Source organism: Pantherophis guttatus, chromosome 2, assembly GCF_059756535.1.
Source record: "Pantherophis guttatus breed Tessera chromosome 2, ASM5975653v1, whole genome shotgun sequence".
Taxonomy (NCBI): Eukaryota; Metazoa; Chordata; class Lepidosauria; order Squamata; family Colubridae; genus Pantherophis; species Pantherophis guttatus.
In genome coordinates this window covers 286,621,897-286,647,981 of record NC_142064.1, presented here as the reverse complement: position 1 = coordinate 286,647,981, position 26,085 = coordinate 286,621,897, and the positions used below count along the sequence as shown (strand labels likewise).

Genomic DNA, 26,085 nt, shown 5'->3' with positions numbered 1-26,085 from the left:
AATCAGGAAACGGAGGAGAAACTCCCAGCCAGATTGCACAAATGACAATTTTTCCAGCAGAACCAGAAAGGATGATGGAGTTGGCCAAGCTCTTCCCCAACCATCTCCTCACCCTGTTCCCTGGTTTCGTGGCCAGGAAGGCCAGCACTACCATGATTGTTTTGGCTAACACACAAGACACAGCTACTGAGAAGATGATGCTGAACATTGTTTGTCGGAGAAGGCAGGTGGCTTTCCTTGGTCGGCCAATGAAGAAAAAGGAGGACAAGAAGCAAAGCAAGAGGGAAACCAGGAGGATGTAGGACAGGTCCCGGTTGTTAGCTTTGACAATGGGAGTTTCTAGGTATTTAAGGAATATGACTAAAACAAGGCCTGTTGTTAGAAACAAGAGTACAGCAAAGGAGACCAGGATGATGCCCAGAAGTTCTTCATAGGACAGGAAGGTTATTCTTTTGGGGATACATTGGATTCTGTCATCAGTGGGATATTTATCATCTGGGCACTTGGTGCATTTTTCAGTATCTGAGAAAACAGTAAGTAATATTATTTTTATAGTCTGTCCTTTCACATTCCAAGAAAGACCTTCTTTGGATGACAGCTGATACCGAGAGACAGGTAAGCCAGAGTTCCTCTGGTGTCACTCACCTTCCTGTGTGGAGATGGTCCCCTCCGGACAAGGAATACAATCATAGCAGCAAATGGGTTCTTCTTTCCGAGCCCGTTTTAGAAATCCAGGTTGACAATTGTCCACACATTTGGACTCAGGCAGAGACTAAGCATAAAAATAAAATCATTCCAAAATATCTGCCAAATTTTTATTTATTATAATGATTGTTTAAAATAAAATGAAACTGTGCTTAAGAAAGACACTTCTGAGCAATAGATCAGGAAAAGGTTTCTTTTGAACTATGTAAAAGATTGCAAAGCCACTCCCCTTTGAAAATAATCAAAATCTTTGTTCCAGTTAAGATATAAAGAAAAAAATCCTCAGCAACTAGGACTGTCAACCTCAAATGAGGTATGATTTAGTTATATCTGTACATTTATATTTTTAATTCATCCAGCTGCCATGCTGGTGAAATAAGACTAAACATTACTGCGTAGTTTCTCCACCCCTGACCACTCTAGGGATGCCCTTTCCGTGATGTCCCACTGCCTGGAAGCGGTGCGGGTTTGGATGGGGAGGAACAGACTTAGACTCAACCCTTCCAAGACTGAGTGGCTGTGGATGCCGGCATCCTGGGATCTGGAGGTTCCATCTTTAATGATCGGGGGAGAAACACTTGCTTCCTCTGATAGGGTCCGCAACTTGGGTGTCCTCCTGGATTTTCGGCTTTCTTTAGAGGACCATCTGAAGGCCGTAACCAGGGGGGCCTTCGCACAGGTGCGTCTTGTGCACCAATTGCGCCCTTTTCTAGACCGGGATGCCCTCACCATGGTCACTTATGCCCTCGTTATCTCTAAGTTGGACTACTGTAACACCCTCTACATGGGGCTGCCCTTGGGATGCGTCCGGAGGCTCCAGATAGTCCAGAATGCAGCCGCGTGGGTAGTTATGGGGGCGTCTAGATACTCCCGTGTAACATATCTCCTGCGTGAGTTGCACTGGCTGCTGGTGGCGCTCTGGATACATTTCAAGGTGCTGGTGCTCACCTATAAAGCCCTTCATGGCTTAGGCCCGGGGTACTTGCAGGACCATCTCCAGCCGCACTCCCACCATCCTGTGCGCTCTCACAGAGTCAGCCTCCTCACGGTGCTGTCAGCCAAACAATGTCGGCTGACAGCCCCCAGGAGGAGAGCGTTCTCTGTGGGAGCCCCGACCACCTGGAATGGATTGCCCACTGAGCTCAGGACAGCTCCCAACCTTCTTTCCTTCCGTCGCGATGTGGCTCTTCTGTCAACTCAACTGATCCGTTTGGGGGTACACTGTCATAATTTTAAACTGTTTTTAATAGGGTTGCGGATTTTAATTTTATTTCATTGTGATTTGTATTAGAATTTGTCATTTTGTAAGCTGCCTTGAGTCCCCAGGGAGAAAGGCGGCATATAAATCGCAATAATAAATAAATAAATAAATAGAATTGTAGTGAGAATGAGTGGAGGTGAAATCATGAGAAAATGTCACTTAAAAAGGGTAAGCCAGGCATGTTTTCCTGCAGCCCATGGGACATGAGTATGAACCCTGTGTGGGAAAGGGATATTTCTAAGGTCAAGTGAGGGATTTAAAACAAGGTCCTTTCCATTGAAGAATTAGAGTTTTGTTGTTAGTCGCTACTTGTGTCCAACTTTTTCAGCCCCCAAGAACCAAAGCACGCCGGGACCCACTGTCCTATATTGCCTCTCAAAATTAGAACTACAATTAGATGACATGGAAAGACAGACCCACATTTATTTATTACTTAAATTTGGAGAAATCTTTGTTTCAGTGGAAGACTTAAGGTAGCTGACAATCAAGATAAACAATTGCATTCAAGGATTTTTTAGATGGATTACAAGCCAAAGATCAAATCTAGGTAGCATTTCATTACAAATGGATCCTCATTGTCTCATGATTTCAAGAGTCAAGAAAGTTTTTTGGGAGAGTCAAAGTCATTTTCCATCCTTCATTTTTCTGGTTTAAGTCATTATCTCATATTGGACAAGTCCTTGTAGTTCCATATTGATTGAACACCTTGGATGACCTTCCTAGCAGCAGGAGGCCTATCCCAGTGGGGTGAAACAAAGGCATGAATAATTGTGGTCAGATAAGGGCTGTTAAAAATATCTGAGCCTGCTCTTTCAGGAGACCCTAACACCAACTATATAGACCGAGAAAAGTTGCCAATATTTTCAACTACCTTGTTGAGCAACTTTAGCCGTGAAAGAGCATCTTGGTTGATAATAAGCCTCTGTCTTTCAAAACTCCCCAGTTGCTCTTTGATGGGATCCTCCTTGGAGAGAAATAAGCAACTTATGATATTCAGATCTGCTGCTACATTTCCACTTTGGTCCAAGTACAGTTTCTCCCAGGAAAAATTGCAAAACTCATTCTTCTCCAGAAAGGGATGGAACTAGAATTGAAACATCCAGGAATTTTGAAAGCAACTTGAAACACCCTAAAAGGAGGAGCCATTTTAAAGCTGAGCTAGTGAATAAGAGATGTTCAGTCCCCTCTACAATATTTGCCTGAATAGCAATAGCACCTAGACTTATATACCTCTTCACAGTGCATTTACAGCCCTCTCTAAGTGATTTATAGAATCAGTAACAATCTAGAAACCCATTTTACCAACTTGGAAAGGATGGAAGGCTGAGTCAACCTTGAGCTGGTCAGGATCGAACTCCTGGCAGTGAGCAGTGAGTTAGGTTTAGTGTTAGGGGTAGGGGTAGGGGTAGGGGTAGCATAAGCATAAGCATAAGCATTAGCATTAGCATTAGCATTAGCATTAGCATTAGCATTAGCATTAGCATTAGCATTAGAATTAGCATAAATGGCATGGCTAAATGAAAAGACTGAGTAGCCATCAGTCTGAAAGGCTTTAACTGGATTCTTGCAGTGAGCAGGGATTAGGCAAAATGCTCCCAGGTTTAGCTGAAATTTATGAATATATAATGACAAACAAATATAATTGCCACAGTGCCTGCTCTTTGGAACATAATCTTATAAGCTAACCTTAAGGTGGTCAGGATTGAATTCCTGGCAATGAGGAGTGAGTTAGCCAGCAATATTTGCCTTGTAACCTCTGCACCACCATGGCTAAATGCAAAGACTGAGTAGCCATCAGTCTGAAATGCTTTAATTGGATTCCTGCAGTGAGCAGGGATTAGGCGAAATGCTCCCAGGTTTAGCTGAAATTTATGAATATAAAATTCTATCATGCTAATTACAAACCCATAAATACAGGAATTTATTTACAATGTATACATTTTAAATAATTTTATAATAGCAGTTTTTAATATCAAAATATAATTGCCACAGTGCCTGCTCTTTGGAACATTATTTATTTATTTATTATTTAAAATTTTATACCGCCCTTCTCCCGAAGGACTCAGGGCGGTCCACAGCCAACAATAAAACACACATATACATAAAATTTAAAAACAGTTTAAAATATATTAAATAGTTTGGCCCTGATATTATTAAAAAACTGAAAACAACCCTTAAAAATCATTAAAAATCGTGTTTAGGCCAGCCCAGCTTGTTGGAACAATACCATCTTGAGGGCACGGCGAAAGGTGCGTAGGTCAGGGATCACCCGTATCTCCGGGGGCAATTCATTCAAGAGGGCAGGTGACCCCACAGAGAAGGCTCTCCCCCTGGGGGTCGACAGTTGACATTGTTGGACCGACGGACACACTGAGGAGTCCCTCTCTGTGGAAGCATATTGGTCGGTGGGAGGCTATCGGTAGCAGAAGGTGATAATCCTGTGAACTAAATCTGGACTCAGCTTGGCCAAACCTGTTGGTTTTTTGGAGAAGAATGGTTCCCCTACATCAGCATTGGATTTTTTTCTAAATAGGAACTAGGTATGATGAATCCTTGTCAGGACCCCATACCTGCCATGGCTCTAGCCTTGCAGCCCCCAATCTCTCTTTCTTCTCTGTTTTTCTCCTCGTAGATATTGAGGAATATGCAACATTCAAAACATGGGCCAGAGTCTTAGCAACAGTATAAAAACGGTGCTCATTTTTTATCTGAATTCTATTCTTTTTCTCTTGCATGTCCAGTGGTGCTATCTGGGTGCATCGTCTCCGGCCCTTGACAGAAAGGACATGCTTTGAAAAAGAACAGCGAAAAGATTGGTCTTCAAATTTGGAATCCTTAAAAAGACTGGGTTGAAAGGCTTCATCATTTGGCCATTTTTTTTCCTGAAAAGCTAAGTTCCAAATGCTATGTATATGTTTGAAAAGTCTATGCCTTGTAATTGTCAATTTCTCCACAATTGTGGTGATCCAGACTTTCCCTTCAATGGGTCCTGGCAAACTTTCAATTGTTAAATGGATGTGGCGAACTCTATCCACAATGGAAGCAAATTCTATGAAGTGAACAAAGACATTGACTTTTCTCCACTTAGAGATGGCATTTCTGAGAGGTTCTGTAGGTCTAGTCATTGAGAATTGTTGTGAGATAACTACACAAATTCCATTTCTGACAAGCGTAGGAGTGAAAGTTCTCATGAAATTCTCTCCCTCCTCTGTGTCTGTTGAAAAGAGACCAATCAAAGTCCATCTGAAATGGAGGAGGAGTTGAACAATTCCTGGATACTGGATCCCATTTTTTGGAAGCATCTGATGGAAAAAAGGAATGTGTCTTTTATCACTCAGAGCCTCTGAAACAATTCCATAACTGATCTGAAGAAAAAACGAAAAATGGTGTATTATGGTTAGATCAGATCAAGTCCAAAATGTAAGCTTTTAACACATCCAGTGTGTTTCTCAAGAATATATTAGGATAGTCGATTGTTCTTAACCCTTAAGCCATATCAAGATAAAGAATACAAAGTGCAGAATATTAACAGGATTGAATATAATCATTTCTCTAACCTGGGGTCTAAGTTACTGCTCTTTCTCTTTTCTAATAAAATTGACATTCAGATAAGAGATGTGCTATGTCTTCTATCTGTAGAGCACTGCAAGTGCAAATCAGTTCATTTTAGAGATTTACTTAAAGGTTCCATATTTAACATTGTGTTCAGCTGCTGAAGTCTTGCTCGAGTAAATGTTTATGCCCTCTGTGGATCCCAATCCCTACCCATGACAATGGCCATGAGAAAAGCAGTTCATGATTTTCATAGAAAAGATATGATTGAATCTATTACCCACCCACCAACACCCTGCTCACTTTGCCAGATAGAGAAACAAAAAACAAACCTGTGGGACTTTGTAGGTGCCTACTAATGTTGACATCTGAATGGAGATGTCATCAAAAGATCCATCAAGAACAGCCATCAGGTTGTCCTTCTTTCCACAGCTGTAGTTGGGAACATTGGCTTCTCCAGTCGAGAGCATGTCCAGCAAGGCATCTGAAGTGCCACGGGTGTTGAAATAATTGTCATGGATGTTGTAGCCAAGTGTGAGATTGTACAAAAGCTGAGAATTCTTGTTGACTTGTTGAATGGCAAAAATGAAGCTTAGGAGTCTTCCTGGATCAGTATGTGAACTACTGTAAACAATGTTCATGATAACATCATCTCTAACAACAACAACAAAATATATTTTTTATTTGTTCCTCTTTCTCTCCACAACCCAATCAGACTTAAGCCAAAAGTGTGGAAAATAAGAATAAAATTATAATCACCCATCACCATTTAATTGTTATGAGTGTTGAGAAGGTGGGATGGAGATTTAATATTTCAAATATATCAGTATTAATACATATTCTAACGGCAGCTCGAATAACATACGCAAAGAATTGGAAACAAGAAAAAATCCCAATGGAAGAAGAGTTAACAGATAAAATCGCACAGTGTGCTGAAATGGATAGATTAACAAAAGAGATCAAGGAAAAAGAAGAGACAGAGTACTATAGAATATGGGACAAATGGTATAACGTCGCTAATAAAGAAATATAGGTGCAAGAAAAATAGAATAAAGATGTAAACAGATATATTAATAATTTCCTATGGACAAGTAAACATGAACAGGGGTTTCAAAACAAAAGTATAATTCAAATATAAAGACTGTTAAGAAATCCTAACGGGAGGGGAAAAAAGAGAAGGGGGGGAGAAAATAGAATGGGAAAAACTACTAGGCGAAACATAAGGGGAAAATCACAACTGTATTAATTGAAGAACCACTACGAAATATTGCTTTAAGAAGAAAATTTACTTATACGTTGTATGTTTTGTAAATGTTTTTTATATGTGTTTTATATGTGTTTTAATAAAGTTTATAAATTTATATATATATATATATATATATATATATATATATATATATATATATATATAATCAGTATTTGTAATAGTGCTCATTTTTAATTTGTGCAATGATCAAGATGCAAAGTCATTCAATCATTAAAATAGAATCATCAGCAAAGAAGACTAATAAATGATCCAGAAAAGCAATTCTAAAAACAAGCCATCCTCTATTCCATACTAGGGTCAGGCACTGAATATCAATGAATGGTTATAAAAATAGAGAAATGAGTGGGGCAGAGGAAACTACAAACTTTTCAATAAGCTAGTTGTGATTAACTCAGGATTGTACAAGAGGAGAAAATAATTCGGACTTTGGGGGCTGGGGTTGTGCATCTTTGGATATGGGTCTCTTAAAATAAGACGTAAGAGAGAAGCCATGGAAATCCAAATGATTCAAGAAATTAAACAGTTCCTGCAATATAAGAGTAACTGAAAGAAACGAAGAAGAGTGTTAGGACTGCAAATGGAAGGAAAGCAACTCCATCACACTGAATGACTTACGAGGTGGCTTGAGTATAAGGAGCTGTGTTGAAAGAAAGCATTATATGGGATATTACTGTGGCAATGGTGACTATACCAATGAGGTGGTCTCCTGGCCTGTAATAGCTCCGTAGGTTTTTTCCCTCATGTTCCTCCAACCTCAGCAGGCACTTCATTCTCAGTTTCCCAGAGACTGGCTGGGACATCATCAGCAGCAGAAGCAGAAGGAGGAGGTCCATAATTCATGGGGCTGAATCAATCTCCTTCCTCTTTCTAAGGAAGAACAAGAGCATTCGAAAAATTCAAAGCACCATTCAAAAATGGAAATGAGAGTGACTTTCTTGACTGAGAGAGAGATTAACAGAACTTCACCGGGAAAGGAAAGAAAGGAAAGGTACATTCAAGAAGTCCCTGAATGTCCCCAAATTTGTGCCACACGGAGTGTGACCTGAGTCATTTATGCTTTTCTGAAGCAAGATCCCTTTCAAGTTGCTTCAGTCTGATGTTTACATCAAAGGCGATCACTGGAGGAATATCAGGAGAGATCTCACAGACCAGGATTTTAATAATTACTGTAAGAAGCAACATCTCCTCTGGGGATCCTGAACTACTTCTGGGCCTCCATGTGCAGAGGAGAAGCTGGAGAAAAGCATAGTGAAAAATCATAGATATACCCCTATAGGGCCCTGGTCTGAAGTGGTTGTGGTCCTTCCTTTCTGGACATGTCTAGAAAGTGATGCTAAACAAAGATAGTTGACACCCAGGAAATTGGATGTTGTCCTTCAATGTACTCTCTTGTCCCCAGAGGCTCCTGGGGAAGATCACCCAGAACTATAGAGTTTGGTTCCACTTTAGTGTCAGACCTGGAAGCCATCTTTTACATTTGGGCCTCCAGGCCTGCCACATTTTCTATGTGGCAGGCTGAAGGGGAAATGTAAAGACGATTGCATAGAGTAGGGGTAATAGGTAGTCAAAATAACATTCTTTTCTCATAGAGTCAAGGCCACCTTGCCAGTGGTCACCAACCGGTGGTCCGTGTCGTAGTGGTGTTCTACAATAAAATTTTGGTGGTCTGCAGTGCACCCTGGTGGAGGAGCTGCTCCGGTATGACAATGGACAGTCCTGTGACTAGAGCTCTGGGATATGGAACTGGCCAGGCAGCTCATGGTGGGGCTGTAAATCTCCGCTGTCGAGGGAGGTTCATGCAACTTGTAACTTTGTAGCACAGCCCCCGCTGGCCAGAATGAGATAATGATGCACGGTGGGGGGGGTGGCAGTGCAGGCGGGCCGAAGCAATGGGTGGCTGGAACCCCAGGCTGTTTCTTCCCCCTGCTGTAGCTTCCTGTCAGCTGAACCCACCAGTAGCTGTCTCCACCCCTCGCCCTCACTTCTCAGTCACTTCTCGCCTGGCGAGGGAAGGGCAGGGGATGGAGATTCGCTCCATATTCCAGAGTAAGAGTGAAGTTTTGTCTCTTACTGGATCTCGCAGCCGTTTCTTCCGGCCCTTGTTGGTGCTCTGCACACCTCGGTCTCTCAGGGAGATGCTTGACTTCCTATCAGCTCCAAGACATTGGTTGGCCCATGAGATGAGAGGGAGAAAGAGAATCAGAGAGAGAATGAAAGAATGAGAGAGAAAGAGAGAAAGAAAGAGACAGAGAGAGAATCAGAGACAGAATGAAAGTGAGAGAGAATGAGAAAGAGTGGGGGAGAGAGAGAGAAAGAAAGGGGGAGAGAGATGAGAGAGGGGAAGTGGGGGAAGAGAATGAGTCAGAGAGAAAGAGAGAGGGGGAGAGAGAGAGAAAATGAGAGAATGAAAGAGAGACAGAGAATGAAAGAGAGAGTAAGAGAGAGAGGCAGAATGAAAGAAAGAGAATGAGAGAGAGGGAGAGAAAGAGACAGAGAGAGAATCAGAGAGAATCAGAATGAGACAGAGAGAAACAGAGTATGAAAGAGAAAGAGAGAGAGAGAAAGAGACAGAATGAAAGAGAGAGAATGAGAGACAGAGACAGAGACAGAGACACAGAATGAAAGAGAAAGAGACAGAGAATGAAAAAGAGAGAAAGAAAGAGACTGAATGAAAGAGAGAGAGAATGAGAGAGAGAGAAAGAAAGAGACAGAGAGGGATTCAGAGGGAGAAAGGAAGAGAGAGAGAGAGAGAGAGAGAGAGAGAGAGAGAGAGAGAGAGAGAGAGAGAGAGAGAGAGAGAGAGGGCCTGAAGGACACCAACCCTTCACTGGGAGTCCAGGAGCTTCAGCAAGCAGCGCACTGGATTCATATTAGTGGTCTGCGGGCGTCTCCAGTATTGGATGGTGCCTGATTGGATCATGTGATGGACATGTGGGTGCTGGGAAGGGACTTGAACTTCCTTTTGTGTGGGGAAAACCTGGAAACTTTCAGATTTGGGTTTTCCCAGATGTGCCAATATGACATCTCCAATAAAATGGAACATTGAGGAAATTCAAGCTTCAGAGTCTTCTTTCGTTGGGGCTGTTACTTGCAACCCTGACACTTAGCTTGATGACGCTTAATTCTAATATTGCCTGTCTTCTAATGTTAAGGAAGAAATCTGTAACCGTGAAGCCTGCCTTATGTTAAGAATAGGATATGTTTGTAATTTAGTTTTCTTTTAGATCTCCATGTATTAATCCCAAATTGGAAGTGATTTTAAAATTGCTCATGCGATAGTGAAATTTCATTTGCCCTAGAAATATCAACTTTGGGGTGATATTTGAGACAAAGGGTCTGGAAATAGATAATTGGACAACTGTATCATTGGGTAAATATGGAATACATTATGGGGATAGACTTTTTTTTCTTTCTACTTGCCCTTCAGTATTCATGTAAGACACCGAGAACATTTATACTTTGAAGTGTCTTTGTTTACTAAATAAATAGCAGGCAGTATGATGTCCCCCTTGGACAACTCGCCAGATTCCTCCTCAGAAGTCAGCTCAAGGGAGGATGAGCTCATTCCTGGCAGGTCAGGAACTAGGTTAATTAATGACTCTGAACACCTGGCCAAAAGAGTTTTAGACCTTCCCCAGTTTCAGCTGGGGAAAGTTTTCCAAAAACAACTCTAAAATCACCTCTTTGCATTATATTACAAAAGATTGCAAAAAATAAAGTTTTACAAAGTTGAAAAGATGTTCATTCTTTTTACCGTATTTTTCAGAGTATAAGACGCAACTTAGTTTTTGGAGAGGAGAATAAGAAAAAAGCTGATTGGCAGGTGGATCGGCGGCCCGGAATACTCCCAATCAGCTGTTCCCAGAGGAGAATTTTAGCAACAGGTTCCTTGGTTGTGAGCTCTGTGCCTTGCTTTTTTTTTTTTTTTTTTTTTGCTTTTTTTCCTGCTCTGAAAGCCTCTGAAACAGAGCTTCAGAATAAAAGCCTGAGAGAAAAAGAATTATTCCTGTAAAGAATACAGCTGAGTAACATATATAGAAATGCCTGTTTTGAGGAAACAGATGTTTTGGTACATTCTAAGTTGGGTCAGGCTGACCCAAGTTCCATTGAAAAAGGAGGAAGAGACTAAGTGCCCAATTAATAAGAACAATAACAAACAATTATGAATACATATTTAGAGGGCATTTTTAGAGGGTAATTTTGGAGGGGAACTCCAGGGCGGAACATGTGAAGAAAGCCAAAACATTATAACAACTGAAAACAATATCTGGTGGGGGCGTCTGATTGTCTGAAACTGTATTTAAACCATGTAACCTGAGTGATAAGACGTTCTCTCTCCTTCATGGGAGAATCCTTTTGCAAAAGTTTATTGGATACATATATCCTTACAATAAATCTGCTTTTTACTTGTTCATGGTCTCTGTTTCACTTTTTATGAGGTTTGCTGTTTTTTCAAATTTCACAAAGCCTCTGAAGCTCTGTTTGGGGGCTTTTTTTTCTGAAACTTCTTTTCTCATGCTATTTTCAGCCTCTGAAACTTCCATTTGAGAAGCTGGGCAGGGCTACATTCGCAGTATAAGATGCACCCAGTTTTTCACCCTCTTTTTTTGGTGGGGAAAGGTGCGTCTTATACTCCAAAAAATATGGTAAATGGACTGAAGAGAATTCCACCCACTTACTGCTAAACTTGTTTCAAATGTATATTTGTTTCTTTGTTCATTCAGTTTATTTGCCACCCATCTTGTTTTGAAACAACTCTGGGAAACCTATAGCATTAAAATCATAAATGAGAAATATTTCTAAAATAATTAAAATGGAAACTAGAATCAAAATAGAATTATAGTTAAACAATAGGGAGGGAAGGAGCTGGATATGTGGGGGGTGGGATTGCCTCTTAGTTCATCAACCATCTCCATTGTGATGCTCCATCATTGGGATCTGAAGCTATCTACAGAATCAGGACTTAAAGCTTAAGGAACAAAATATGGTATTTTATTTGATGCCCATAATATCCAAAATTTGAGGTAAAGTTCTGTCCCCAGTGAAATGGAAGTTCCACCCCTTGCAATGAAGGCCTCTCTACTCACCCTTTATTTTGTTTTCTTTTGTTCAATTTCATCATCATTTGAGACTACAGTTGAAGTGCAGTTTTCTAGTATGGTGATGTCCCAAAGGTGCGTTTTTCAAGAGGTAACTGGACTGTTTTGTTTTTCTTTGAAGACATTTCACTTCTCATCCAAGAAGCTTCTTTAGCTCTGACTGGAGGGTGGAGAATGGAAGGATTTATACTCCTTGCAGACATCTGGTCATTTGCATCCTTTTAGAGCAGGAGTGTCAAACTCCTGTCATCTCGGTGGCAACACGTAACATATTGGGACTTTTTTTCCCTTCACTAAACCAGGTGGGAGCAGGGCCAGCACTTAACGCATCCAGCCCGCAGGCCACAAGATTGACACCCCTGTTTTAGAGAGTCATTGAGGCCACTTGGAGGTTGATCTGTGTCCTTGGGGTAACCTAAGTACAGCAAATGGGTGTGGAGCCTTCTTGGAACTGCTGAGAGGACTGTGTTGAGGACTGGAGAAAGATGATGTAATATCCCTCCCTCTCACCCCAATCTGGGAAGTCTTGTCTTCTCTGCAGATGCATTATATTAACATAACTAACTCATTTATTATTTTGCCCTTCCCTAGTTTCATGACAATTTAAATTATTAATTAATTCATTTTACACTTTAATAATTATCTTAAATTAGTTTTACATTCTTTGTATGTTTATTTCTTTTGATTTTAAATAACCTTAATTGTCAAAACAACCATACAAACTCAGTAATAACTGCAATAAATAATTAAGTGTTATGAGCTTAAGAAACTACTTCGTGATCAGATACCGACTTTTATCATTAAATGTTCCTTAGTATTTAGATCTGGTCTCAGGATGATAATGTAGCACTTGGGGAAGAAGATGCAGCCCAGCAGGCCAGCACCAGAAGCCAAGATGGAGAAAACCTGCACGGCCACCATGTATTTCCCTTTGGTGCTCAAGTAGGTGGGCAGGAAGGAGATCCAGACGCTGCAGAAGACCAGCATGCTGAAGGTGATCAGTTTGGCTTCGTTGAAGGCCCCAGGCAGGTTCCTGGCCAGGAAAGCTACTGTGAAGCAAATGGCAGCAAGGAAACCCATGTAGCAGAGAACCACATAAAACATGGTCACAGAGCCTTCATTGCACTGAAGGATGATCACTCCTGATTGGGAGTGCAGGTCAAAATCAGGAAACGGAGGAGAAACTCCTAGCCAGATTGCACAAATGACAATTTTTCCAGCAGAACCAGAAAGGATGATGGAGTTGGCCAAGCTCTTCCCCAACCATCTCCTCACCCTGTTCCCTGGTTTCGTGGCCAGGAAGGCCAGCACTACCATGATTGTTTTGGCTAACACACAAGACACAGCTACTGAGAAGATGATGCTGAACATTGTTTGTCGGAGAAGGCAGGTGGCTTTCCTTGGTCGGCCAATGAAGAAAAAGGAGGACAAGAAGCAAAGCAAGAGGGAAACCAGGAGGATGTAGGACAGGTCACGGTTGTTAGCTTTGACAATGGGAGTTTCTAGGTTTTTAAGGAATATGACTAAAACAAGGCCTGTTGTTAGAAACAAGAGTACAGCAAAGGAGACCAGGATGATGCCCAGAAGTTCTTCATAGGACAGGAAGGTTATTCTTTTGGGGATACATTGGATTCTGTCATCAGTGGGATATTTGTCATCTGGGCACTTGGTGCATTTTTCAGTATCTGAGAAAACAATAAGTAATATTATTGTTATCGTCTCTCATTTCACATTCCAAGAAAGACCTTCTTTGAATGACAGCTGATACCGAGAGACAGGAAAGCCAGAGTTCCTCTGGTGTCACTCACCTTCCTGTGTGGAGAATGTCCCCTCCGGACAAGGAATACAATCATAGCAGCAAATGGGTTCTTCTTTCCGAGCCCGTTTTACAAATCCAGGGTGACAATTGTCCACACATTTGGACTCAGGCAGAGACTAAGCAGAAAAACAACATTCATTCTAAAATATCTGCCAAATGTTTATTTATTAGATTGATTTACTAAAATAAAATGAAACTGTGCTTAAGAAAGAAACTCTGAGCAGTAGATCAAGAAAAGGTTTCTCCTGGACTAAGTAAAATATTGCAAAAGCCCCTCCCCTTTGAAAATCACCCAAATCTTTGTTCCAGTTAAGATATGAAGAAAAAAATCTTCACCAACTAGGGCAGTCAACCTCAAATGAGGTATTATTGAGTTATATCTGTACACTTATATTTTCAATTCATACAGCTGCCATGCTGGTGAAATAAGACTAAACATTACTACCTAATTTCTAGAACTATAGTGAGGATGGGTGGGGATGAAATCATGAGAACATATCACTTAAAAAGGGTGAGCCAGGCATGTTTTTGTGCAGCACATGGGACATGAGTATGAACCCTGTGTGGGAAAGGGATATTTCTAAGGCCAAGTGAGCAGGGATGGGTTGTAAAATTTTTTACTACCGGTTCTGTGGGTGTGGCTTATTTTGTGGGCATGGCTTGCTGGCCATGTGACACTGGGTGTGGTTTGATGGTCATGTGACTGTGTGGGTGTGGCCAACTCAATGTCACTCACGTCAAGCGGTGCCTCGCCTGGCCCCTCCCCTCCCAGCCATTCCTTATCACACCCAGCCTCAACGTATCTATAGTTCTGTAAAAATGTTGTTCACCTTTTTTCAACTTTATTATCTACATACTATAGATGTATTTTCATGGGCCACTGAAAGGAGGAAATGGCTCCCATGCTTTGCCCAAGAGTGTGACAGGCAACAGGCTTTTAAGGGGCTGCCAGAAAGAAGCGGGAGGGGCAATGTATTTTCCAAAGCCCCAGAAGGCAAAACAAGAAGCAATGGATGGAAACTGAACAAAGAGAGAAGCAACCTAAAACTAAGGAGAAACTTTCTGACAGTGAGAACCAATATAGGTGCAGAAATATTTCAGTCATAATTTCACATATAAAATAGCCATTCGCGCATATTGTTCAAAACAGTCATTAGTATTATGGCTGATGTTTATGGCTGAAGCCTAAAAGTCAAAGATCACAAGAGTGCTTCTTTCTCTGTATGTATACAAAGCATCACATACCAGGAATAGCATATTAAGATGGACTTATGCCACCTGATGTACAAAATAAACACACACATATTTATGCTCTGGACTATAGACATTGAATGCATGTAAATCCCTGAAAAATATGTGGTAGTCCTGGGCAAAAGAAAGGCAATAAAATTACTCTAGGTGTAGGGACGGTGTAAAATATTAACACATGATAAATAATGGAAAAATTAAAAATAAAAGCACAGCGTTTTCTCTCTCTCTCTCTCCCTTCCTCCTCCTCCTCCTCCTCCTCCTCCTCCTCCTCCTCCTCCTCCTCCTCCTCCTCTTCCTTCTTCTTCTTCTTCTTCTTCTTCTTCTTCTTCTTCTTCTTCTTCTTCTTCTTTCTTTCATTCATTCATTCATTCATTCATTCATTCATTCATTCATTTATTTATTAGTTCGATTTATATGCCACCATTCTCCGGAGACTCAGGGCGGCTTATAATGTGTTAAGCAATAGCCTTCATACTTTTGTATATACCTGCTTAGTAGGGCTTTTTTGCCCCCTCCCCCCCAAAGCGGTGTTCTTTTTTATACAAAGTCAGCTTATTGCCCCTACAATCCGTCTCTCTCATACACACAAACATACAATCTCCCGTCCTTTCTTTTTCTTCCTCTTCCTCTTTCTTTCTTGTATCTCTCCCCCTTCCTTCCTTCCTCTTTCTTTCTTCCTCTTTCTTTTTTCTTTCTTTGTCTCTTTTTCTTTCTTGTCTCTCTCTCTCCCCCTTCCTTTCTTTCTTTTTCTTTTTCTTTCTCTGTCTCATTTCTCTATCTCCCTCCCTTTCTTTCTTTCTTTCTTTCTTTCTTTCTTTCTTTCTTTTTTTCTGTCTTGTCTCTTTCTCCCTTCCTCTCTGTCTTTCTTTGTCTCTCCCTCTTCTCTCTCTCTCACACACAATTTCTCTTTCTTTCTTTTTCTTTCTTTCTCTTTCTTTCTTTTTTTCTTTCTTCTCTCTCTCTCTCTCTCTCTCTCTCTCTCTCTCTCTCTCTCTCTCTCACACACACACACACACACACACACACACACACACACACACACAGAGAGAGACACACACACATGGTCTGGGCACAAAGTATCTGTTGTTACAGAAGTTCTAATTTCTCTCTATAATACACCTAATACTAATCAATACCCTATCTCTCAACTACATAAAGCCTATGCATGTTTACTTGGCAGTAAGGCTACTCCCTTTCAGTAGGATTTAATCCTAATAGATACATATGATTGCAGGCAGACAGCTAGCTCCGTTGTTTAATAGGCTGTAAGTAAAATTTCTACATTAACAAAATTTATACCTAAACAACAGAATATAGGAGCAAAAAATCAAAGCAATTGTCTGAGCTAGGCTTTTCTTCTTTCAATGGAAGTACTACCCATTTTAACCAGACATTAAGACTTGTTAGTTTGGAATACCTGCACTGAACCTTGACAGTAGTTGGTTGTTATAGAACCAGCAACTAAGTAGAAATTGCTATGGAATTAAAACAATGAAAAATTTGCCCTTCCCCTGTTCCTACCCTCCCTCTTTTTCTCCCCTCCAGTTTCTTTTAGCTTTGGCTCTGGTGCCGAAAGAGAGAATTCTCTTTTGTTTGTGAACTCCTCCTCCATTTTTTCCCACACAGCTGGAGAAAGACAGGAGAGGGCTCCTGCTGCCCCTATCAGTCCCAGCACAACAGCTGCATGCAACACTGGCGGCTTCAGGAAGCACTGGCCGGCAGGGAGATGGGAGCCTGCAATCTTTGTAGCCATGCAGCTGCAGAGCTTCCCGAGATCCCCCCCATCCCCCACCCCACCTGCCACCCCAAATTGCGCCCCACTGCGAGACGTGCATTTTACCAGAGAGTGACAGCTCCAGGTCATCTCTCAGCCGTTGCATGCAGGGAAAAACTTTTCCACAGTAAAGAAAAACTTCTTGCGACTGCGAGGCAATTAAATTCTCACACTCAAGAGAAATTTTTTTTTACTTTGCAAGGTTTTTCCCTGCACACAACGGCTGAGAGACAACCCAGAGCTGCCAGTCTGCGCTCTGCCAGGCGAGCAGCAGAGCAAGGGATCTGCCGGCTTCCTGTAATCTGCAGTTTACTTGAGAGCATCATGTTCACGAGTAAACTTGCTCACAAGTAAACTGCAGAATAGAGGCAGCCAGCAGATCGCTGGTTTACTCAATCTGCGGATCGCAGCCAGCAGCTCACAGGCAGTGAAAGAAACTGCTGCCTCCTGCCTCTGTGCATCGAGGAGGCCGAGCAGCAGTGGGAAGAGCACAGGACGGGAGGTGCAGGAAGTGGCTGCCAGAAATGCCCTCAGGTGAACATGTTGTGGGTGGGGAGGCTCGACCCTCCCCCTTAGGAGCCTCAGTTTACTAGTGAGCACCATTGGCCTTTCTCCCTTACTCTCCCGGCCAATATTGCTTATGAGTAAACTTCAGCTAGGATCTCCCACATGCTTCCCTCGCAGGCCAGACCGGCTGGTGGAAACACACCGGAAGAACTCCAGTGCCACGATCTCCCGCATGCTCCCCTCCCTCCCCACGTGCATCGGTCCACCACCCACTGCTGATATCACCCCTCCACCAGCTCTCCCTCCCCTGCCCACCCACTGGCCAATGCCCTTCGGCCTTACCTTTGCCAGCAGCGGTGAGCAGAAGGACGTGGCTAGATTCTGCAAGTAGTGGTTGGGCAGAGCGGGTGGGCAGGCAGGGCAAGCGAGAATCAGGTGAGAGGGGTGAGCAAGCAGGGACTGGTTCAGGGGTGTGGCCAGTCAGAGGTCACTATCTGTTTGGGGAACCACACCAAATTTCCACTAACAGTTCTCCCAAACTGGTATAAACTGGTAGCAACCCACTTCTGCAAGTCACGTATTTAAGACAAGGTCCTTTCCATTGAAGAATTACAGTTTTGTTGTTAGTCACTACTTGTTTCCAACTCTTTCAGCCCCCAAGAACCATAGCACTCCAGGACCCCCTGTCCTCCACTGCCTCCCAAAATTAGAACTATCTGAGCCTGCTCTTTCAGGGGACCCTAACACCAACCATACAGAGAGAAAAATTGCCAATATTTTCAACCACCTTGTTGAGCAACTTTAGCCGTGAAAGAGCATCTTGGTTGATAATAAGCCTCTGTCTTTCAAAACTCCCCAGTTGCTCTTTGATGGGATCCTCCTTGGAGAGAAATAACCAACCTATGATATTCAGATCTGCTGCTACATTTCCACTTTGGTCCAAGTACAGTTTCTCCGAGGAAAAATTGCAAAACTCATTCTTCTCCAAAAAGGGATGTAACTAGAATTGAAACATCCAGGAATTTTGAAAGCAACTTGAAACATCCTAAAAGGAGGAGCAATTTTAAAGCTGAGCTTGTGAATAAGAGAAGTTCAATCCCCTCTTCACTATTTGCCTGAATAGCAATAATACCTAGACTTATATACCACTTCACACTGCTTTTACAGCCCTCTCTAAGTGGTTTATAAAATCATCATATTGCCCCCAACAATCTGGGTACCCATTTTACCAACCTTGGAAGGATGGAAAGCTAAGTCAACCTTGATCTGGTCAGGATCAGACTCCTGGAAGTGAGTAGTGAGTTACAGGTGGAGTGAGGGTTAGGGCTAAGGCTAGGGCTAGGGCTAGGGCTAGGGTTAGGGTTAGGGTTAGGGTTAGGGTTAGGGTTAGGGTTAGGGTTAGGGTTAGGGTTAGGGTTAGGGTAAATGCCGTGGCTAAATGCCAAGACTGAGTAGCCATCAGTCTGAAAAGCTTTAATTGGATTCCTGCACTGAGGGGGGATTAAACTAAATGCTCCCAGGTTTAGCTTAAATTTATGAGTATAAAATTCTATCATGCTAATTACAAACCCATAAGTACAGAAATTTATTTACAATGTATACATTTTAACTAATTTTATAATAGCAGTGTTTAATATAAAAATATAATTGTCACTATGCCTGCTCTTTGGAACATAATCCTGTGAACTAAATCTGGCCTCCGCTTGGCCAAACCTGTTGGTTTTTTGGAGAACAATGGTTCCCCTACATCAGCATTGGATTTTTTTCTAAATAGGAAATACGATTAATGGAACCTTGTCAGGACCCCATACCTGTCATGGCTCTAGCCTTGCAGCCCCCAATTTCTCTTTCTTCTCCATTTTTATCCTCCTAGATAGTGAGGAAATCTGGCCTCATCTTAACCAAACCTTTGGTGTTTGGAAGAACAAAGTTTAGTTTAGTTTAGTTTAGTTTAGTTTAGTTTAGTTTAGTTTAGTTTAGTTTAGTTTAGTTTAGTTTAGTTTAGTTTAGTTTAGTTTAGTTTAGTTTAGTTTAGTTTAGTTTAGTTTAGTTTATTGAATTTATATATCGCCCTACTCCCGAAGGACTCAGGTTCCACCACATCAACTGGATTTTTTTCTAAATATTAACTAGATTTGATGGATCCTTGTCAGGACCCCATACCTGCCATGGCTCCAGCCTTGCAGCCCCCAGTCTCTCTTTCTTCTCCGTTGTTCTCCTCCTAGATATTGAGGAATATGCAACATTCAAGACATGGGCCAGAGTCTTAACAACAGTATAAAAACGGCCATCATTTTGTATCTGAATTCTATTCTTTTTCTCTTGCATGTCCAGTGGTGCTATCTGGGTGCATCGTCTCCGGCCCTTGACAGAAAGGACATGCTTTGAAAAAGAACAGTGAAAAGACTGGTCTTCAAATTTGGAATCCTGAAAAAGATTGGGTTGAAAGGCGTCATCATTTGGCCATTTTCTTTCCTGAAAAGGAAAGGCCCAAATGCTATGGATATATTTGAAAAGCGTATGCCTTATCATTGGCAATTTCTCCACAATTGTTGTGATCCAGACTTTCCCTTCAATGGGTCCTGGCAAACCTTCAATTGCTAAATGGATGTGGCGAATTCTATCCACAAGGGAAGCAAATTCTCTGAAGTGAACAAAGACATTGACTCTTCTCCACTTAGAGATGGCATTTCTGAGAGGTTCTGTAGGTGTAGTCATTGAGATAACCACACAAATTCCATTTCTGACAAGCATAGGAGTGAAAGTTCTCATGAAATTCTCTCCCTCCTCTGTGTCTGGTGCAAAGAGACCAATCAAAGTCCACCTGAAATGGAGGAGGAGTTGGACAATTCCTGGATACTGGATCCCATTATGGGGGAGCATCTTATGGAAAAATGGAATTTTACTTTTATCACTCAGAGCCTCTGAAACAATTCCATAACTGATCTGAAGAAGCAATGAAGAATGGTGTATTATGGTTAGATCAGATCAAGTCCAAAATGTAAGCTTTTAACACATCCAATGTGGTTCTCACAAACATATTAGAATAGTCCAGCAGTCACCAACTGGTGGTCCAAGGACCACTGGTGGTCTGCGAGAAAATTTTTGTGGTCTGTAGAAAAATTATTTGCATTTTTATATTGCACTAAATACTATTTATCTTTTGAAAAAAAAATCATATTAGTGGTCCACAGGATTTAAAATAATGAATTTGGTGGTCCCTGAGTTCTGAAAGATTGGTGACCCCTGGAATAGTCTATTGTTCTTAACCCTTAAGCCATATCAACATAAGGAATACAAAATGCAGAATATTAACAAGATTGAATATAATCATTTATCTAATCTGAGGTCTGAGATACTGCTCTTTCTCTTTTCTAATAACATTAACATTCAGATAATAGATGTGCTATGTCTTCTATCTCTAGAGCACTGCAAATGCAACTCAGTTCATTTTAGAGATTTGCTTAAATGTTCCATATTTAACATTGTGTCCAGCTGCTCAAGTCTTGCTCAAGTAAATGTTTAGGCCTGCTGTGGATCCCAATCCCTAGCCATGACAATGGCCATGAGAAAATCAGTTCATGATTCCGATAGAAAAGGTATGATTGAATCTATTACCCACCCACTAAATACCTGCTCACTTTGCCAGGTAGAGAAACACACAAACACACCTGTGGGACTTTGTAGGTGCCTACTAATGTTGACATCTGAATGGAAATGTCATCAACAGATCCATCAAGAACAGCCATCAGGTTGTCCTTCCTTCCACAGCTGTAGTTGGGAACATTGGCTTCTCCAGTCGATAGAATGTCCAGCAAGGCATCTGAAGTGCCAAGGGTGTTGAAATAATTGTCATGGATGTTGTAGCCAAGTGTGAGATTGTACAAAAGCTGAGGTTTCTCATTGACTTGCTGAATGGAAAAAATGAAGTTTAGGAGTCTTCCTGGATCAGTAAATAACCTACTGTAAAAAAATGTTCATCATAGCATCATCTCTAACAACAACAACAAAACATATTTTCATTTGTTCCTCTTTCTCTCCACAAGACCATTCAGTCTTAAGCCAAAAGTGTCCAAAACAAGAATCAAATGATCGTGACCCATCACCGTTTAATTGTTATGAGTGTTGAGAACGTAGGATGGAGTTTACTATTTAAAATATATCATTATTAGTAATGTAATTTGTAATTACATTATTTGTAATTATTTTTAATTTGTGCAATGACCAAGATTCAAAATTATTCAATCATTAAAATAAAGTCATCAGCAAAGAGGATTTATAAAATCCAGAAAAGCCATTCTAAAAACAAGCCATCCTCAATTCCGTACCAGGGTCAGGCATTGAATATCAATGAATGGTTATAAAAATAGGAAAATGGGTGGAGCAGAGGAAACTACAAACTTTTCAATGAGCTAGTTGTGATTAACTCAGGATTGTATGAGAGGGGGAAATAATTTGGACTTGGGGGGGGCGGGGTTGTTCCATCTTTGGATTTGGGTCTCTTAAAATAAGACATAAGAGAGAATCCATGGAAATCTAAATGATTCAAGAAATTAAACAGGTCTTCCAATATAAGAGTAACTGAAAGAAACGAAGAAGAGTGTTAGGACTGCAAATGGAAGGAATGCAACTCCATCATACTGAATGACTTACGAGGGAGCTTGAGTATAAGGAGCTGTGCTGAAAGATAGCATTATATGGGATATTAATGTGGCAAAGGAGACGATACTAACGAGATGGTCTCCTGGCATGTAATAGCTCTGTAGGTTTTTTCCCTCATGTTCCTCCAAACTCAGCAGGCACTTCATTCTCGGCTTCCCAGAGACTGGCTGGGACATCAGCAGCAGCAGAAGCAGAAGGAGGAAGTCCATAATTCATGGGGCTGAATCAATCCCCTTCCTGTTTCTAAGGAAGAAGAAGAGAGTTCAAAGAATTCAAAGCACTGTCACAAGATGAAAATGAGATTAACTTTCTTGACTGAGAGAGAGATAAACAGAACTGTACCTGGAAAGGAGAAAAAGGAAAGTACATTCAAGAAACACAGTCAATGAATGTCCCAAAATTTGTGCCACATGGAGTTTGACCTGAGACATTTATCCTTATTTCATGTAAGATTCCTTTCAAGTTGCTTCAGTCTGTTGTTTACGTCAAAGGCAATCACTGGAGGAATATCATGAGAGATCTCACAAACCACGATGTTAATAATAATAATAAGTAAGAAGAAATCTCCTCTGGGGATCCTGAACTACCTCTGGACCTCCAGAGGAGAAGAAACTGTAGAAAAATATAGTGAAAAATCATTGATAGTCACTGGTCTGAATCACAAATTGGAAGTGATTTTAAAATTGCTCAGGGGATAGTGAAATTTCATTTGCCTTAGAGATATCAACTTTGGGGTGATCTTTGAGACGCGTTGGATCTTCCACTTGGTGCAGAGTTTGTCTCCCAGTTGATGTCAGGGTAGTTAAAATCCCCCATTACTATTGTGATGTGCTTCCTACATACCTTAGTTAGCTGACTAGCAAAAAGTTCATCTACTTGCTCTGTTTGTGGGTGGACTATAGTATAGACCTATGGGAAGATCATTCCCCCCCCTTTAATATTGACCCTAATGCATTCAAGATAATTTTCATCATTTTTGTGCTCTATTTCTGTAGAGATGTAGTTATTTCTTCTATATAGTGCAACTCCACCTCCTCTTTTGGTCTATTTCTTTTAAATAGTTTGTATCCCTCTAGCTGTATGTTCCATTTGTGGGTTTCATCCCACCAAGTTTCCGTAATGGCAACAAAATCATATCTGCCCTCATTTACTTGAATTTCTAATTCACCCGGTTTATTCCTCATACTCTGTGCATTGGTGTATAGACATTTGAGTCCATTTTGATTGACCCTATGTTTACTCTCTACATAACCTGTGTCGTGCCTGACTGCACCTACTTTCTTGCCACCTGTTTGATTAATGTACATGGTATAGCATTCGCTATTAAATGCTTGGTTATCACCAGGGGTGATAATCTTACTTGCAGAGACATCTATGTTACATGCACTGATAGCCCTATTAATTTTGGATTGCTGGTTTCTCTATTTATTTAATTGGTTTCTACTAATATGTTGAATTGTATTATTTGGAATAGCTGATAAAAGAACCATTGGTGATTAGAATAAGAGAATTTAAGGAAATAATTGGGGATTGTACAATATTATATGGATATAAATTTAGGGGTTCAAATTTTAAGGAAAGAAAAGAAAATTTGAACTATAATAGGATGAGAAGTTATGATGAAGGGTAATATTGGTTTCTTAAAATTAGAGAGAATAAATGCTATGAGCAAAATTGAACATATAAAATTGTGTTAAAGATGAACAAAAATCTGTACAAATTTAAGACCGGGAAAATATTCTGTTCAGAAAAGATGTCTTATATGTTTGTTTGTGTGTTTAAAAAATAAAAAAAACTTTACCAAAAGGAAAAGCAGTCAGTTCAAGGGAGGATGAGCTCATTCCTGGCACGTCAAGAACTGGGTTCATTAATGGCTCTGAACACCTGGCCAAAAGAGATTTAGACTTTCCCCAGTTTCAGCTGGGGAAAGTTTTCCAAAAACGACTCTAAAATCACCTCTTTGCAGTATATTACAAAACATTACAAAAAATAAAGATTTTACAAAGTTTGAAAGATGTGGTGTTCTTTCTTTTTAAATGGACTGAAGAGGATCCCACCCACTGACTGGTATACTTGCTTCAAACATTTGTTTGTTTGCTTGTTTGTTTGTTTGTTTGTTTGTTTGTTTGTTTGTTTGTTCGTTCGTTCATTCATTCATTCATTCATTCATTCAGCTTATTTGCCACCCATCTTGTTTTGAATCAACTCGGGGAACCTTATACCATTAAAATTATAAAAGAAAAATAAAATAATTAAAATGGAAACTACAATCAAAATAGAATTATAGTTAAAAAATAGCGAGGGAAGGACCTGGATATGTGGGGGGTGGGATTGCCTCTTAGTTCATCAACCATCTCCATTGTGATGCAGCATCATTGGGATCTGAAGTTATCTACAGAATCAGGTTGTTACGTGTTTCCAAGGATCCAACCCAATAACTCCAACGCAGGATAAGATTAATTCAAAGAATCTTTATTTACATCGTATTTACAGGTGAACATCTGGAGTGCTGGCTGGCCTCCTGGACAATACCTTATATACCTGGGAGGCGGAGCCAAGGGAAGGAGGAGTCAAGGGAAGGGTTTGGTGGGTGGATGACGTTAACCCCTGCCCTGCCATGGGGGATTAGTGTTAGGCATTTATATGTAACAAATCCCCCTCTAAATGCCTAACAGCTGGAGGTGTGTGTGTATGCTGCACGTGCACACCTAACTTCGAGGTAAGGTAAGCGTGCTCTTTGTTCTGTAGTGGTTTGGTTAGTATGCCCGCAATTTGCTCGACAGTCTCACAATGTACGGCCTTGATGAATCCAATGCTTGACAGTTGCCTAACGTGTTTATATTTGATATCTATATGTCTTGATCTTTGACCTACGGCATCTGCCATGGATATGTCTATAGCCGCTTTATTGTCTTCATGTATAATTATTGGGTAAGCTGGCTCAGTCCAGATGTTGGAAAGCAGGTCATCGAACCACGTTAGATTGTTGGCTGCCTTTGACAGGCAGATGTACTCTGCTTCTGCTGTGGAGGTGGCTACCAGATTTTGCTTTCCGGTGTACCAGTGTACCGGGCAGTTGTTGATGAAAAATACGTAGCCGGAAATACTTTTCCTGCTCTTCATGTCCCCTGCCAAGTCGGCATCCACATAACAGGTTAAGATGGGTTCTCTGGAGTTTGCTGGTTCTAAACATAGGGAAGCATCTAAGCTGTATTTTAGGTACCTGAGTATTCATTTTGCGCCCTCCCAGTGATACGTTGTTGGTTTGCTGACGTGCGTAGACAGGAGGTTGACCGCTAGGATGATGTCTGGTCTGGTCCAGTTGGCTATGTACAATAGGGATCCAATGACAGATCTATATAGTGTGTTGTCCTTGAATGGTTTGCCCTTATCGTACATGTGTTTTAGGAAGTCGGCCTGCATGGGTGTCTCACACGGTTTGGCCTCCTTCATGTTGCATTTGTGTAAGAGTTCCAATATCTTTTCTTTCTGGGAGATTCTGAATCCACTCTGTGTTCTGTTGATTTGTACCCCTAGGTACTTGTTCACCTTCCCCAATGTCTTAAGTGTGAAGTGTTTCCCTAATCTCTCTGCAAACTCATCGCATTTATGTTTGTGTTGGCCAAAGTATAATATATCGTCCATGTAAATGAGAACGTACTCAATAGACATGCCTTCTTTCTTGAGGAAGAAGCAGAGATCAGCAAAAGTGGCCGTGAAGCCCATGTCCTTGAGAATTTTTGCTAAGCATTCATACCACCTCTTTCCAGACTGCTTCAAGCCATACAAACTTTTGTTCAACAACCAAGTATCTCCCTAGATAAATTTCTTTATCTAGTTCAGCGTGGAGATAGGCGGTCTGCACGTCAAATTGGTATACTTCGAGGCCAAGGAGGGATGCTATTACCAGAGCACTCTTGACACTTTCGGCCCTGACTGTGGGTGAGTATGTGTCTGTATAGTCATCGGGATATTTCTGAGCAAACCCCTGTGCTACTAGTCTGGCTTTATATAGAGTCTGGTTGTCCTCAAGTTCTTTGATCTTAAAGACCCACTTTGTCCCAATGGTGCTTTGTCAGCTGGTGCCTTAGAGGGAGTGTATATATTTAATTCCCTCAGGCTGGTCATCTCTTTATCCATGGCTTGTTCCCACCTCACACTTTCTTCCGGTGGCAGCCTGAAGACCTC

At 41.1% G+C, this 26,085-nt stretch overlaps 1 protein-coding gene across 1 annotated transcript in view; it reads right to left on the bottom strand.

The window, feature by feature from the left end:
- The window catches only part of LOC148116069 (vomeronasal type-2 receptor 26-like), a 76,223-nt gene extending 51,203 nt beyond the window's left edge, over window positions 1-25,020 (bottom strand). Inside the window, exon 1 of the mRNA XM_087885377.1 lies at window positions 24,772-25,020. Coding sequence (XP_087741503.1) covers window positions 24,772-25,020 — 249 coding nt within the window. The remainder of the gene's footprint in view (window positions 1-24,771) is intronic.
- Window positions 25,021-26,085: the final 1,065 nt, after the last annotated feature.